Source organism: Ostrinia furnacalis, unplaced genomic scaffold, assembly GCF_004193835.3.
Source record: "Ostrinia furnacalis isolate ACB-3 unplaced genomic scaffold, ASM419383v2 OfSCF2047, whole genome shotgun sequence".
NCBI classification, from domain to species: domain Eukaryota; kingdom Metazoa; phylum Arthropoda; class Insecta; order Lepidoptera; family Crambidae; genus Ostrinia; species Ostrinia furnacalis.
This window is the reverse complement of record NW_021132286.1, coordinates 1,261,526-1,279,259: the sequence shown is the minus strand read 5'-3', so window position 1 is coordinate 1,279,259 and position 17,734 is coordinate 1,261,526. Positions and strand designations below refer to the sequence as shown.

At 42.7% G+C, this 17,734-nt stretch overlaps 1 protein-coding gene across 1 annotated transcript; it reads right to left on the bottom strand.

Annotated features, from left to right (window-relative positions):
* Positions 1–1,264: 1,264 nt before the first annotated feature.
* On the bottom strand, positions 1,265–15,020 carry LOC114354360 (netrin receptor DCC-like). The gene is made up of 8 exons (XM_028306711.1): positions 15,008–15,020; positions 8,981–9,173; positions 8,236–8,366; positions 7,677–7,864; positions 7,137–7,291; positions 4,914–5,011; positions 4,162–4,249; positions 1,265–1,539 (listed from the first exon to the last, which is right to left on the bottom strand). Exons 1-8 carry the CDS (start codon positions 15,018–15,020, stop codon positions 1,377–1,379), a joined length of 1,029 nt encoding a protein of 342 aa, XP_028162512.1. The 3' UTR covers positions 1,265–1,376.
* Between the last annotated feature and the right edge of the window lie 2,714 nt (positions 15,021–17,734).

Below are 17,734 nucleotides of genomic sequence, written 5' to 3'. Positions count from 1 at the left end.
GCTCTGTTGCTCCGGAGTGTTGAATGCCGTTAATGAATGACACTTATTTGACTACAATTAAAATACAGCGTTTGGTACATTATTATACCAAATGAAATTAGTATTACTACTGCTCAGAGGTTCCCTCCAACGCCTTGAATAATCAACACCTACCTACTCGTATTTATAGCAAAGGAGACATAATTGCTACCAATATAACAATTACTAAGCTTTTAGTGTCTAAAGAGGTATAAGCTTTCAGCCACATTTGTCATTCACAAATTCACAATGCTAGTTAGTATAAATCGCAACAAAGTAAATACATACCACTAAATTATTGTTAATGTTTGCTCTGTGAACTATTAATTAATTAATGTTTTTGTTGCTCCAACGAAACATGTTAAATTAATAATGTATGCTAAATCGCAAAATGTCAGCAACACAAATGAATGTGTTATTATTTATTGCGTTTATACATTTGCTTGTGCTACACGAACCTTTTATTTAAATGGTACATACGATGTGAACAATTACAATCATTTTTCATTGCCACGGGCATTCAACAGAAACCTGCACAATATACCATTATACATTGTAGACTAATAGGTATGTTAAAAATTATGTAATATACAACTTGTAGAGTTGTACATTGCAAAATATACAACTCTACATTGTAAGAGCAGAGTGACACACTTTGGATTCGTTACAAGCCAGCCATAACTGAGTTTTCTGTTAATACTTAGACCATTTTTGAGTCACTGAAGTAAGAGTCTACGAGTATTTATTTGAAGCCATGAAGAACATCTACCTAGTAGTTTACTTTGTAGTTTCTCATACCTATCTGCCGGTTCTTTGATCTTAAATAAGGTTTATCCTAGATTGGCAGTAAGTGGACTTGATAAATTGAGACGAGCGTATGGCGTCATTGGGCATCGATAGGGCCGTAACGTAACGCGCCACTAACGCGCACTAATCCCGGGTTAGTGCGAGTTTAGTGCGCCGTGCCATGCGTATCGCATCGCCTTGAATTATAATTATTTGCTTACAACATTGTGACATAAATGGATTTAGGAACACAAACAAAACATGTCATTGCTTAGTAAAATGCTCTTAATTTTGCTAGGTACCCAAAATATTTTATGAATATGGAAAAAATTACGACATGAATTCAGGTCGTTTGATCACCAGGCAGAAATAATGCTATGGATATGGATCCTGAAATAAAGTAACATTAAAGAAAAATCCTGAAATAAAGTAACATTAAAGATCACCGNGTGTAGGCTAGGGGCGTGTAGGCTAGGGGCCGCGTGACGTCACCTGCACGTGCAGCAGCGCGGTGTGGTCGGCGGAGTCGAGGCGCGAGTGCGCGCGGCAGGTGTAGGCTAGGGGCGTGTAGGCTAGGGGCCGCGTGACGTCACCTGCACGTGCAGCAGCGCGGTGTGGTCGGCGGAGTCGAGGCGCGAGTGCGCGCGGCAGGTGTAGGCGCCGGCGTCGAGCGCGCGCGCCGACTGCACGCGCAGTGAGCCGCAGCCCCAGCGGTAGAAGCGGGAATCCAGGTCGCTGTAAAGAGAAACAACTAGTTAGGCATGATTTACACGAGACATGTGTCCGCACGATCTAAAGCCTGGTCCTTGAGCACGTAGAATCCCGTCCAATGACCAATCCTTGTCGCTCGCACGTAATTATGTTGCTGTCGCGCTCGCACACTCACTGCGGGCGCGCGTCGCACAGTCGCGACAGCAACATAATTACACGCGAGCGATAAGGATGAGCAGCTTGGGGTCATTGGACGGGATTCTACGTGCTCACGGACCAGGCTTTAGACGCTTTATGCGAACGACGGTCTGGCATAGGCCTCCCATTTGCCAGTGACATTTACGCGCATGGACACTAGCGCGCATGGTGTCTTTTTATGCGCGCAAATGGTTTTTCACGCTTGTGTCTTCGCGCAAATGTGTTTCGCGCTAGTGTCCTGATACGCCCCACACTTGCGTCACAACTGGCGTCTTTCGAGCGTAAGCGCCTGCGCATCCTACGACGTTGAGCCAACGCTGCGACGCCAGCGCAAGATGACGACACTTGAAAAACTATAGTATGGGGGCTCAGCATATTCGGTTGCATAAAAAATATTGTCATAGGTATTATAAAGTGTATAAAGTTTTTTGGCATTCTCATCGTTTCGCATAACGTTCATACAGAATAAATTAGAGAAAGTTATTATTATGCCTAAGAAACCATTATGCATCTAAAAAACATTGCATATCAAAGTTTATGCGAAAATACTTTATGCCAATACTGTTATGCCAAACTACACTCGCGAGCAAAAGTATGGAATCACTTACATGAAGTTGTTTCCATGCGATCTTGTGTACTAACGAATTTGTTAGGAACAAAAAAAGTGGCACCATTTTAAAGATTAAACTTTTATCTTTAAATTGATACCAAATTCATTTAAATCACACCAGTATTTAAAAAGATATCCCGGCTGATGTGGAGAAGTAACGAAAAAGACATGTATGAACTGTTTGATACGTCGCGATTTGCGGCCTATTTACCCCCTATAAAAGCACGCGTTTTCGGATTTTTGCTTTCACACGTTGATTCATACACATCTCCGCTTCTTTTGACATTTTACCTGGGATTTTACACCTTCAGAAGCAGCACAAATCGTTGCACTATTGCAAGAAGGGCTCAGCCAGCGGGCTGTCGAACGTCAGCGCCACATAAGCCAGTCCTGGGTTTCGAAAGTTTTAAGACGCTTTCGGGAGACTGGTGGCTTTATCCCGAGACTAAGTTCTGAACAGCGCCGGCGCACATCGCAGAGGGAAGACCGTTTTTTCATGTCAACCTCTCTATGAAATCGTCATTTGACTGGAATCGACGTCCAGTAAGAGCTCAGGAATGTTCGTAGGATAGCTGTTAGCGAGTAGACAGTTTGTCTAAGACATAAGCAATAGAATTTAACTCCAAAAAGGCCTGCCACAGGCTCGAAACTGACGGCAGGTCACCGATAAGCACGCTTTCAATTTGCTCGTACACATCTCGATGTTAAGTCGAGCAAGCCACCCCCATAAGCCACTGTTTCAGCGAACCAGCACTGCACAAATCGCTCCTCAGGCCGCCTATAAACCCGACCTCTTCGACTGCTGCCCTGCAAACACAGTTTGCATTCATCGGAGAACAGAACTCGCCTCCATTACTCGCCTTCCCATCGAGATGTGTACGAGCAAATTGAAAGGGTGCTTATCGGTGACCTGCCGTCAGTTTCGAGCCTGTGGCAGGCCTTTTTGGAGTCAAATTCTATTGCTTATATCTTAGACGAACTGTCCACTCGCTAACAGCTATCTTACGAACATTTCTGAGCTCTTGATGGACATCGATTCCAGTCAAATGACGATTTCATAGAGAGGTTGACATGAAAAAACGGTCTTCCCTCTGCGATGTGCACCGGCGCTGTTCAGAACTTGGTCTCGGGATAAAGCCACCAGTCTCCTGAAAGCGTCTTAAAACTTTCGAAACCCAGGACTGGCTTATGTGGCGCTGACGTGCGACAGCCCGCTGGCTGAGCCTTTCTTGCAATAGTGCAACGATTTGTGCTGCTTCTGAAGGTGTAGAATCCCAGGTAAAATGTCAAAAGAAGCCGAGATGTGTATGGATCAACCTGTGAACGCAAAAATCCGAAAACACGTGCTTTTATAGGGGTAAATAGGCCGCAACTCGCGACGTATCAAACAGTTGGTACATGTCTTTTTTCTTACTTCTTCACATCAGCCGGGATATCTTTTTAAATACTAGTGTGATTTAAATGAATTTGGTATCAATTTAAAGATAAAAGTTTAATCTTTAAAATGGTGCCACTTTTTTTGTTACTAACAAATTCGTTAGTACACAAGTTCGCGTGGAAACAACTTCATGTAAGTGATTCCATAGTTTTGCTCGCAAGTGTATATTATGATGAAAAATGTTATGCGTCTGAGAGGGTACCCATATGAACCACATTTATGGGCCATTAACACGAAGACAATACAAGAGATTATTCATTCGATGAGCGCTGTCATGTTAGCACACGATAGAGTAAGGTCCTGTCTCTCATTATTGGCTAAGATAGTGTCACCAACTAGTGAAGAATACAATTATATGATTAGCATTATGAAACATATAAATAAAATGACACAGCAGTACCTGAGATCAATTTCCACTCCGTTGTTGAGCCACGTCATCTCGGGCTTGGGGCTGCCTACCGCCGCGCAGTCGAATGTTACTGACGAACCTGTATGTCAAGCATTATTATAATTAGCCCGCACGTTTTATCAAAAAAAAAAAAAAAACTCGAAACGTATTTTACACTTTTTTAAACTAATGTTGATTTGATTTTTGTTTAAATATTTTTTCATAATTTATTTGACGGACTAAAATATTTTTTCAGAAAACTAGCATATCTATAGTCTGGTCGCTGAGCACGTAGAATTTCGTCCAATGACCCCAAGCTACCCATCCTTATCGCTCGCGCGTAATTATATTGCTGTCGCGACTGCGCGACGGGCGCCCGCAGTGAGTGTGCGAGTGCGACAGCAATATATTTACGCGCGAGCGATAAAGCTGGGTACTCATCTAGCTGTGTAGCATGTAATGTATCAGATACTGTAACAAGTAAGTACATAGGCACGAGCCCGCTGCGAGCTGCACGCGCGTGGTTCGCAGGGAGATCGCAGCGACCCGCCGACTGGCGGTATCACTGCGAGCACAAAGGCGGCTCGCAGTAGGATCCAGAAGCTCGCAGCTAGATACGCGATGACCGTGGACGAGCCGTACTTGATAGTTGGACACGTTACATGCTACATGGCAGGTGAGTGCCCTGCTTAAGGATGGGTAGCTTGGGGTCATTGGACGAAATTCTATCTGCTCGGCGACCGGACTTTAGTCGGTATGCTGACCCTCGAGCACGGTGAGCTCGCGCGGCGTGGCCACGAAGCGCGGCGGCTGCTCGCTGCCCGCCTCCGCCTCCACGCGCACCTCCAGCTCCGGCCCCGTGCTGCAATACAGGCTGGTCATATGCGGGGCGTACGCGGGGAATACGTGGGGCATAAGAGTATGAGCACAGAATAATAATAAGTACTAAGTACAGTAGATATTCTTCGCGATGGTATTTAAGAAAATGTATGCTCAATGTCGTTAACAATATGGTGTAATTTAGCTTGTCTCAAGAGTCGAGCACAATTTTGTTGACAAACGTCAGTGATCGGCACTGCGCCGAAGCCATAGGGCTGACTTCGCTAAAATGATGTGTGACGTGAGGTGCCAAACTGCGGAAAATGGCGGAGGAAATACATGATTATGCATGATTTATATTTTGTGTTTCTATTATTATTATTCGGGCAGTTAAAAAATACTGCACAGTTTTAATTACACCACCGTTTTTTTTATAGTTTATTATATTTATTCATTATAGTTTATTGTCTTTACAATGCAAATGGGTGAAGAATACACGTACGTGCGTCAATACTCGCTCGTGATTGTCCTGTCGATTAGGTATCTCAGGAGGTGTAGTCGCGCGTGTTTTGTTTTCGATGCAAACTCGCGGAGATGAACAGGCTGATATGAGGAGTGAAGCCGACACTGTCGGTGTCGACGTACAATGCGGACCGAGCGCGAACGTAAGCAAGGCACTTGGACATTACACAAAAGGTCTTAATGTTCAATAATAGACTAGAGAAGATAAGCTCGGATATGCACTGGGACTTTAAAAAAATATAGGACATGTTAAGCAATATATAGCCTGACCAGGAACATAAAAACCCTCGCCATGTTGCGGAAAACTAATGGTACTAATTTCTTTTAATGGCAACAGTAACTGAAAACTTCATTGACATGTCACCTTGCATGTCAGTCTATTGCTGTCAAAGTGTAAACAAACTTTATTTTAAATGTGCGCAATTGGTTTTATGAATTAAATTGCTAAAATATTTTTATAGTCGTGAAAGAAAAGTGGTTCACAATGTGTTAAAGTATTTGTCGAAGAGAAATACTAAGGGTTCGGACAATATTTTCATTGAATAATGTTTCCGACAAAGGTTGTCAAATTGACTGACATGTTTATCGTATAGTACAGTCCACTATGAAAATTAGCTGTGGTTTGTTTCAACTACCTATTTTAAAAATTTCGTCACTTTCTAAGTGTTGAATTTTATGGGATTGGGAAAGAAGTACCGAGTTTGAAGCGTTCATGAGCAGACATTGCAGTTGAATATTCAAGTTCTGAATTTGATTATTGATGAATAATAAAATAAATCTACTAGCTCGATTGATGGTTTCATTTAATTTATTTAAACCAGGTTACCTATAATAATATTTTTTCGTTAATTTATGAAAATATCAAATTAGCCCGTAATCCTGAATCCTGATACATAAAGTTAGCCTATTAATTTAACACAGGTACGACTGTACTCAGTGTTGCACTATCAAATGCAATTGACGCGCCTCTATGTCAGGGTTTTTATGTTCCTGGTCAGGCTATAAAGATATTTTGTAACCCTAAAAACATAGTAAACATAGGTCAGGTTTTACCATTGTTGAAATTATTAAAGACGTGAAATAGACCAATACAGTAAGTGATCTTCCACATCACGTAGACAGAGAAGTTTAAAGCACCAGTTGTTGTGGAAATCTACTCCCGGGAGTCCCTTGCTCCACCTTTAGCCGTTGGCATCTAGCCTGTGACGTGTGACCTGGCCAGTTGGATGCTCTCACACTCTAGCCATATGCGCGTGTCCCCTGGCCAGCTATGTACCCACTTCCCCTGGGCAGCCGTGTAGTCACGTCCCCTGATCAACCGTGTAGTCACTTTCACTGGGCAACTGAGTAGTTACGTCCCCTAGCCAGCTGAGTAACCTCGTCTCCTGGCCACCCTCGTCCAGTGTACTCACACATCGTGGTGCGGACGACGCGCGAGGCTAACGCGACAACGATAAGTGGCGGCGTCGCGCGGTCGTAGCGGGTGCAACTCTAACGCCCCGCTGCCTGACACGGCCACGCGACCTGCTTCAAGGACCACTGAATCATCGTTGAAGAGCTACGTCACAGGGACAGCTGTGTACACTCCTCTGCATGTGTACCCACGTCCCCTGGCCAGGCTACGTACCCTCGTCCCCTGTACTCACACGTAGTGGTGCGGACGGCGCGCGAGGCTAACGCGACAACGGTAGGTGGCCGCGTCGCGCGGTCGTAATGGATCCAACTCTAACGCCCCGCTGCCTGACACGGCCACGCGACCTGCTTCAAGCACTACTGGAGCACCGTTTCGGAGCCATGTAACCTGCAACGGACAAGCAATGCTCTTAAGGCCTGCGCAGACGATGGACTTATGTCCAAGGACGATACAACTTTTTGTGCGAAGACTTAGTCTTCTATGTACGATAAGGGATCAGTATGAACAAAAAGTTAATTGTAGAGCAGCTTTAAGTGTAGGCGCACATATGGGGCAGTTTCAATCCCCTGCCCATCTCCTGAAATTCCGCCCATTGGGCCCGACACTTAGACAATGCAACCACTCTCAGGCCTAATTGCTCCCCAGAATTCCCCCCGGCTAGAATGTTCCCCATAGACCAAAATGTCCCCCCCACAGCCAGAATGCTCCACCAGGACAAAATGCTCCCCCTCACAAAATGCTTCTCAAGGTTCATCAGACAACAGTAGCTCACGTTCAAAAGAAGCGTGGGCGGCTGATGTTGCAGCCTAGCAGCGCCATACACTCTTCTATCAGGCGGTTCAGCAGCCGGCTGGATCCTTAGAGCGAGTCTCGGCGGGGCGCTGACTGCGCACGCCAGCAGTAAGGCGCCGCCAGCCGGGCCCGACACCCAGCGCGGACCTGGCGCGATAGTTGGCAGTTCTGGAAGTAGACACCGAAGTAGTTGTAGTCATTGTTATGTAAATTGTTCTTAGGTAAGTAAGTACATCGTCCAGAAGCACGACGTGACAACGTACAACGTAGGTACCGATAAGTTGCGCCTAACTACATGTGGAACTACTAGCAGAGAATTATGTTCCTTGATTCGATCGTCCCGCAGACCACCTTTCATCGTGACGAGTTTACCGATGACGTAGGAGATCACGTTCTGTGATACTTACAATTTGAAGGTAGGCTAGATATTCAACCAGTAAGACTATCATCATACGCATAATATCAAGACTTCTCTCATAAGTATCCTTGAAGATATTACTTCAAGAATACTGGTCCTGCTATCTTATTATGGTACTCACCGGCTAGGAACACGGTGGCCGTCTTGGACACGATGGTGCCGACGCCGTCCACGGCCGCCACGCACTGGTACTGCCCCGCCAGGGAAGCGGACATCTTTTCGATCACTAACGACCCGTTCGCTAGCTGCCTCCTGGAATGTAAACATGTTTCAACGTTAAAATTTACTTTTCAATAGAGAACTTGATGATTACATAGTTATTATAAGCACGAAATCATGTAATTTTAGTTTTTTGAACGCCATAAAATGGGTAGCTAGTCTTGACGGTTATGTTGTGTCACGATGTGACTCTGAAGTGGTGTCACAGCATTTTAACGCTGACGCATGAAATAATTTCCAGAGATCGTCTAGCTTCGGAATAGTCATTCTAAAAGGCCAGTTGAATCGTGACGCTATTGTTATTTTTCAGCATCTTAACTCTGCTGTAGTTACACAGTAGCCGCCAAGAGAGGCGCACGGCGCGTGGCTTTTGGACTCCATGATTTTATTTTATTTTATTTTATTTAGGAACCAACGGCGTTACAATGAATAAATCTTAAAGTAACTTAACTATAAGTATGGCTAATTATAGGTATCCCTGGAATATCCTTAAAGTAAATCTAATGATGGTAATGTTAAAGCACTCTACGGCTGTGTGGCTGTGTTGTCGTGACGCTAATGTTGTGTCATATCTTGACTCCGCTGTAGTGTCACAGGCTCACAACGTCCTACCTGTACAGGCGGCTGTCGGCGCCGGTTGTACCTACCTGTACAGGTCGCTGATGGTGATGGTGTGGTCGCGCGTGAGCACGCCGCGCGCGCTGTGCCGCCAGGAGAGGCGCACGGCGCGCGCGGCGGCGGCGGCGCACGGCAGCAGCGCCGGCTCCCCCTCCAGCGCCACCAGGTCCGCCGGCTCCGTCGTGAACCGCACGCCCGGGTCCGGTTTGAGCTCATCGCCACCTGGGGACAAAAAGAAAAGGTAAATATTTAAGGTTTAGAATTGATTTATAGAAATGGCTGGATGAAAAAATCCGGATCCGGATAAGGCTCGATGTACAAGGCAGAGCGGAGAAGTGTTTTGAATAGCCAATCAGATTTCATTATTTTCACTTCCCTTCTCCGCTCCACACAGCTCCGCTCCGCGCCGCGCTGCCGCGGGTCACTGTGTGACAATACGCGAAAAATACAGTGTCGGCCTATTCGTAAATATAGCTCTAATTTGATATAATTGTACAATAGAACATAGGTGCTTTAGTTCTATTGCTTTTCGTGGATTCCATAAAGACAAGTGTTCCCGTAAGGTTTCAATTCAAGATCAAGACGCCAACGGCCCAAAGCGGGATGTTCATACGACAATCCACTCGCCACTCGGTGCGCGCTCAAATTCGAAGTATTTTATTAATGTTTACATATTTATCACTTTACTGCACTTTAAAACACAAAATAACACCAGATTTGTACACTAAAGGCCATTAAATAATAAATTAAAACCACTAAAACAGATCGACCATGCTTGCCGCTGAACTACCCTCCACGGAATCTTTTTTTTTCTTTTAACTTTACAAGGCGGCAAAATCTGACATCAGAACTACCCGCGAAATTCGAGGCAGTGGCCTAACAGCTAACTTAGCAAAGCACAAATTAAGATCCCAATGGGTCGCCGTGCACTGCGCCCATGCGCGGCCCTAAATAAGATGAGAACAGCTAACTTACCGACTTAACTCTTCCTACGAAACCCGAAATATCTTATTAGGTCGATTAGGTTAGCTCCATAGCTCAATGCGCGCACACTGGGGATCACAACATTTACGGCCTATACTATTGTATATGACGTTACAAATCGACTACGCGGCCCGCGTACACATTAGGGATGTTATGGATATGTAGTTTCGGTTATGGATACGGTTACGGATATAGGAATAATATTATACCGGTTTTGGTTACGGTTACGGATATTTTTTTATTTCGGATATCCGAAACTTTCGGTTACGGTAACTGATATCTGTGCTTTAGAATGCAATTTGCAATAGTTGTCCAACGCGGTTCATTCATGGCCGCACACTTTACATCGAATAAAGAGATAAAAAATAAAAATTGATACTAGATGGCATTATAAAGGTAAATCAGGCTGTTATGCCTTTAAATAATATAACGCTATACATAAAACAATTTAAACTGCCTACATCCGAAACTATCCGAAACTTTTGAATCGGTTATGGTTATGGTTTCGGATATTTTTTTACTTCGGATATTTCGGTTACGGTTACGGATATTCCATAACATCCCTGGTACACATCCCATGCCGAACAAATCACGTGATATCTCGCGCGCTTTGTTCCGACATAATTAACTCCACTTTCGGGACTGGCCGGTGATTTATCACGTGAAAATCGCCACAACTTAACAAGAAACGGTGGGTTTGTGGTTTTACTTACATTGAATGTTTTGAAAGAACAAGGCAGGTGGGTATTTTACCGTAATCACCACCACACCTGTTGTTAAGTATGCAGTCTAGGATGGTAATGATGGTACCTTCCCTGTAAGTGTCATTTCATTCTCCCCTTGAAAAGGCTCGGATTATGGTATTCAGGATGATCTCTTAGAAATTAATCTGTATTTTTATGTGAATATGAAATTTGATGTTCTATCATCCAGAAATAGGTGTGACTCATTTTGTCCACATCCGTAGATGTAAACACGGCTTAATTTCATACTGAATGTGTCTAATGTGTCTATGCCTTATTTTTATGGTTAATGTTGGCAACACTGGGGATTATAGCTCTCTTCCTCATCACGCTCTCACCAACTCGTACTGGTTTTTGTAAATATTGTGTTTTTATAAATAAAAGTCAAGATTAAAGTACAAAATCTTGTTATTTGTATGTTCCACGAACACATTTACCAAGAGCCTCTCAGATTACTTTTCAAGACATGTATCATCGAAAGATTGAATGCTCATCAAACTAACATGAATATTGTAAAACAGCTGTTGAGTTTCTGAATAAATAAATAGATAAAGAGGGTACTCTTCCCCTTTCATTTGTGGTTTCGCGCTATCCTAAGGGAGAGCGCTATTGCAATAAACATTAAACGCTGAAGTTTTATCAGGTTTAGTTTTGGAGAGTTGCTCATAAAAAGTGGGATGGTTCTGTGTCAAGCACCACTTCAATACTGGAATGCAAAGTTAAAACCTGTGAATTACAGTTTCAACTAAAATTACGACTGCTATTAAGTACTTTAGTTCTCTGCAAGACTCCTCCAATAACTTGGCACGTAGTCTCAATTTTGCTATCCATAAATCGTACAACTTTTTAGGCGTGAGTGTGACAACAAACCGACAAAGTTACTGCCAAGATGTTCGGTAAAGATTAGTAGCATAATTTGATAACGTTTTAAGATTAATAGCGCCGTTTCAGTTTTCGTGATGACAAGTACCAACTTTCCTGACAAAAGCTGGCATAAACAAAACGATACCTTTTAAAATACATAAATGTATGGCGTACTAAACCCTTTTAATTTTACAAAGAGCAATAGCGCCGTTTCAATTTTCGTGATGACCAGTACCAACTTTCCTGACAAAAGCTGGCATAAAACTCATAAAATTCATTTATTTATGCAAGTAAGTAGGCTTTAAAAAAGCACTTTTACACGTCCCAGTATTAACCCTACCACTGCTTCAGGACAATAAATGGGCCAGTGCCGAGAAGAAGCAGCGCAAGAAACTCAGTCACTATTGTCAGCCTCCTATATAAATAAAACGTAACTTTTTAAAATACATAAGGTGTAAGTATGAATATGGCGTACAAAACTTTTTTTTTACAAGATTTGAGCTCATAAAATCATTATTATTGCCGAACATTATTTCCAAATTCGTAAATACGGGAAGTATTTACGAATTTGGAAATAATGTTCAATCATGTTAATCAAAATGTAAATAGGTTTTATCGAGTCCGTGCTCAGAATTCCAATAGATTACACCCTTTATCCTTTTTGCTCGTGAAATAAAATTGTAATTTCCTCCTTTTGACTGACACCCGCAATCCGGCTTATTGTGAATCTAATGAGAATTCTTAAATAACTTCGCGATGGAACATTTTGTAGGTTTCTGGGACGATTCCGAATTTTAAATTGAAGAAATACGCTGTTAAACTTTGTATTTCAAGCTAGCAATCAACTGTAAATTTCTGTGAAGTTTATAAACTGTGACATCAAAATAGGTTTACTTTATTATACACTTGGGTATTTGCCACCACTCCCCATTAATTCTAAAGCACAACTTTTTTAAGGCATTTCATTCTGGTCTTAAAAACATACTTACTTACCTGTAAATTAAGAATTTTTTGGTTGCATCACGACAGCACATCAGGCTACCCATTTTTGTTGCAAACTCGCCCCTATTACAACTTCACAAGAACCCACAGTGGATACGTGGACGTGCCGTCGTCAGTACCTAATTGAAAAAAAAAATTAAGCCAGGGCAATACTAATTGCCATACAAAATCTATGGGAAAGCCCCGTTTTGACAGTTTTAAAAAGTACGTCAATTGATTGGTGGTGGCAAATCCCCTATATAAGCGAAATAAAAGCTTGTAAAAACATTTTTGTAGGCGGCAGTCTCATCTCTAAAGAACACACGGCTTGTCTTCAATTAAACCTTTTCATCAAACAGCAGCGACCTTAATCCTTTATCATAATCTTGTTTCGGCAAAAATAAACATCATACGGCACCTGGTCCTTATCCTGTTGCTTCCTTTTTACTCCTTTGAGGATCGTCTTATGAATGAAAGGGATGGAATTAAAAGGTTGCTTTTCCTTTTACAAAATCGAAGGTTATGCACTCGTATAAAGGGAAAAAGAGGCGATTTTGAACTCGCACGTGTCTGAGCTGAATGTTCGGCAACAAAAGGTATTGTGGGCGTGTAGTGGATATTGTGATCATCCCACGACCGTGCATACTAAATAAAATAGATATTTATTTGTACAGGGAACAGTCCGGGATTGCTTATCCGATTATGAAGGGAAATATTTGCTGTCCGATAGACGATCCTGTTATTGGGGATATGGCATTTATAACGCTAGAACATAATTTTTCACTGGAATTAATATTTACTGGAAAATAATTTTGGTTAAAAAAAACGAGTCTATTAGACTCGGTTAAGCTTGTAGTACTATTGATATTCCGCACTACCCTTACCTTTACAGTCTTTATTAGAGTTACTTGTCGGAGATAGATCGAAGCAGCGGCTTCTGACACTACTAATCACTACACAACGGTTACTGTTTCGTCCATGTTTCATCTTCAATTGCCTACTTTATGAAACTTGTGACTAAAGTACGGCCAACGAGAAGCGATACCAAATGTAAACAAAACCCAATGTCATTGTCATTTGGAATAGTAGGGGTGGGTTGCACCACCTATCTTTAACGGTAACTATGACAATAACCGGTGCTTTTTGTATGGAATTTGACAGATTTTTGACGTTTGTCAAAGTTCAAGTAAGATGGTGCAACCCAACCTAAGGGTTTGACTTTGACATATTTTGGCGGGAGAACGAGACATTACGACAAATACACAAGATCGGAAGAGACAGAATAGATTGTCAGTTCGACAGTCGAATCGACCTTTTGTATGGATTCTCATTGGCAGTACTTTAGATTTATTATTACCCCCTTTCCGAATTATGGTTACCTGAGTGCACGTAACTTGCAATGTTTTCTAAGCAATTTATTCAACTAACAACGATTCACTTCATCTAGCAGGCTCACTAGCGCCGTGACGCGTCAAAAACTCGCAATTAGGTCAATCACTAGTTAGCGGCGCTTTAATTAATATTTATTGGCGTTGTGAAGGTTCGAGTATCGGGACTGATCAAATGAAACTACCTACAGGTACGTACTTACCTACGCCGAAAACTTTATATTAATAAAGTTTTAAATTACTTTTAATCAAGTCGATGTCAAGATATAAGAGTTCGGATGTTACATCGCTAGATGAGACATTGAGGAGGATCATGGTATCATTAATACCTATTACATAATTAAATACCTATCGTCTTCTGACGGAATCAGCAGAGGTCTCGTCTGGTTTGAGTAAGTAGAACTATTTAAAAAAAGACATAACCCCTGGCTTTCCGCGGCACAGAAATACCTATTGGTAATTTGTTGAAATTAATAGTAAAGCTAGAAGATATCATAAAGGTAGCAGGATGGCGCTGGACGTAGGCCGCTACCAACCGGTCAACATGGAAAACATAGGCCATGTTCAGCAGTGGACATCCTATGGCTAAAATGATGATGATGATCATGATGAAAGCTAGAAGGTCTGTTATTGTTGTCAATGTGTTCCACGAAGGATCTGTGTACGCACAAGCCGCCTACCGCAGTAGCGAGCTATGTAATTCAATGAATCCTTTATTCCTATGTGACGTAAAGCTCTAGCTCTCACGTTATGTTACGTCACTTTACACACGCGGAGTGACGCGACATGACGCGGCACAAGTCGCCGCCAATCAGGTCAATTGCTAATCCGCTGCCGAGTGCCGCTGGATGGGGCTTGACACCACCCTGCCTGATACATGTTTGTTGGCACAATTATTTCTATAACACAGCTTCCGTATTTAGCAACACATAGACTGAAGGTAGTTTTAATTGTAGACTGATTTGATATAAAACCTGCTGACCCAGCTTGTCTAGCGTCACTTAACTTCACGCGGAGTGACGCGGTACAAGTCACCGCCAATCAGGTCAATTGCTAATCCGCTGCCGAGTGCCGCTGGATGGGGCTTGACACCAACCTGCCTGATACATGTTTGTTGGCACAATTATTTCTATAACACAGCTTCCGTATCTAGCAACACGACTGAAGGTAGCTTTAATTTTAGACTGATTTGATATAAAGCCTGCTGCTCCAGCTTGTCTAGCGTCACTTCACTTCACGCGTCATGACGCGGCACAAGTCACCGCCAATCAGGTCAATTGCTAATCCGCTGCCGAGTGCCGCTGGATGGGGCTTGACACCAGCCTGCCTGATACATGTTTGTTGGCACAATTATTTCTATAGCACAGCTTCCGTATCTAGCAACACATAGACTGAAGGTAGCTTTAATGAGGGCTATCGTTTTAGCGCTCACCAGTTAGCGCCACTGTAGAGTAAGGTCCTGTCACTTGCTAGTATCGAAGACAGTGGCGCCAACTTGTGAGCGCTAAAGTGTTAGGAGGACTATCGTATTTGCACTTATCAAGATGGCGCCACTGTAGAGTAAGGTCCTGTCAATCGCCAGGGGTGCCAACTGTTAAGTATAAAAACGATAGCCCTCATTGTAGACTGATTTGATATAAAGCCTGCTAATCCAGCTTGTCCAGCGTCACTTCACGCGGAGGGACGCGGCACAAGTCGCCGCCAATCAGGTCAATTGCTAATCCGCTGCCGAGTGCCGCTGGATGGGCCTTGACACCACCCTGCCCGATGCATGCGGCGAATACAGCATCAACATGTTTTGTTATTTACAGCTCGTTAACGATCGACGAAAAGACTAGTAGCACTTGGTTTCTATTATTTTAAAATGTTTCAACTTGAACATTTTAAAATACATAATAGAAAATTTATTCAGCCGACGATTTGACGACTTTCTTCTCTTAACCATTAGTGTTTGATTTTTTGAAAACAAAATTATACTGTAAAATGTGGGAATGTAATACGGAGCAGCACACCAGAGTAACCGCCATAAAGTGGCAGTGCGCGGGGCACATATCTTATAGAGCTGATGGCCATTGGGGCAGAAAAGTTCTCGAGTGGCGACCACGGACCGGAAGACGTAACGTGGGCAGGCTCTCCACTAGGTGGACCGACGATCAGGCGCGGATCCACCGTTGTGGGCACTGTGGGCATGCCCACAACCCTAATTTGCTTGTTTTAATTATGATCTATTGATTAGTTCGATAGGCATGTAATGTCCGGGCATGTAGTGATCCAACTCTCACTTTGCTAATTTTTGGTGGCTGTGCCCACAACCTTTTTAGGGTTCCGTAGCCAAAATGGCAAAAACGGAACCCTTATAGTTTCGTCATGTCCGTCTGTCCGTCTGTCCGTCTGTCCGTCTGTCCGTCTGTCCGTCTGTCACAGCCGATTTACTCGGAAACTATAAGTACTACAGTGATGAAATTTGATGGGAATATGTGTTGTATGAACCGCTACAAAATTATGACACTAAATAGTAAAAAAAAGAATTGGGGGTGGGGCCCCCCATACATGTAACTGAGGGATGAAAATTTTTTTTCGATGTACATACCCGTGTGGGGTATCAATGGAAAGGTCTTTTAAAATGATATAAAGTTTTCTAAAAAACATTTTTCTTAAAGTGAACGGTTTTTGAGATATCAGCTCTCAAAGTCGTAAAAAGTATGTCCCCCCCCCTCTATTTTTATAACTACGGGGTATAAAATTCTAAAAAAAATAGAGGTGATGCATGCTAATTAACTCTTTCAACGATTTTTTTTGAGAGCTGGATCCGCGCCTGCCGACGATCTGTTCATCAGATCGCTGGATGAACCTAGATGCAGGCAGCGCAGGATCAGTCGCTATGGAAATCCTTGGGGGAGGCCTTTGTCCAGCAGTGTACGTCATTTGACTAAAACGAGCGAAAGAAATGAATCATGGCAGAGTAAAACCTTTTTAACGCCTTATTGAATTGTAATAGGTGCTACTTTGCAATCAAATTGTGTAGTTCCTGTTTTCATCTCACCTAAACACAACATTTATGTTTTTGCCACACACCCCGTATTATCGTAACAGCGTATTAACCCCGTCATGGCTCTTATAACTCCTTCACCCCATTAGGTTAGTTGTCTCGAACACTCGGCTCGAGCTAACCGCGTTAAGCAGAATGGACAAAGCAAGGGTTAACGATTTTAGTGTGTTTGTTTGCTACCGCTGGGATAGTGTACAGTGTACACAGTACACACGGCAGATCCGTATGGGCGTGGTGAACGAGATCATTTGCGAACGTATTGAGTAACTTGCTTCTGCACGCGGCTTTGACTGCAAGAACTTACAATATTTATTTCTAAGCTATTAGTTTTTAGAATTTTAGCCCTATTAGGAAAGTTGTGATTAGTAAAAGTTACACGTTTTAGTTCTGCAATTTATTTACGACCAGCCTGTATACCACGATTATAACTTGCGCCCTGTATCTTACTTCTTACCGAAATGTGTATAGTATAGGGGTAGAGTTTTCTGCAGTTGTGGCTTACCTGAAACAAGTAACAACTTATAAGTAACACATATAAATAAATCATATAAGTAAATCATAAAGGTAGCAGGAAGGAGCTGGACACCGGCCGCTACCAATAGATCAACATGGAAATCATTGGTGGAGGTCTATGTTCAGCAGTGGAATGGCTGAAATGATGATGATGATGCAGTAAAATATGAGTAAAACATACAAAAAATAGAGATGTACAAATTGTACAAGTTGGGAAAGAAAAATCTTTTGGTCTCTTATTTGTGCATGTATCATAAGGGT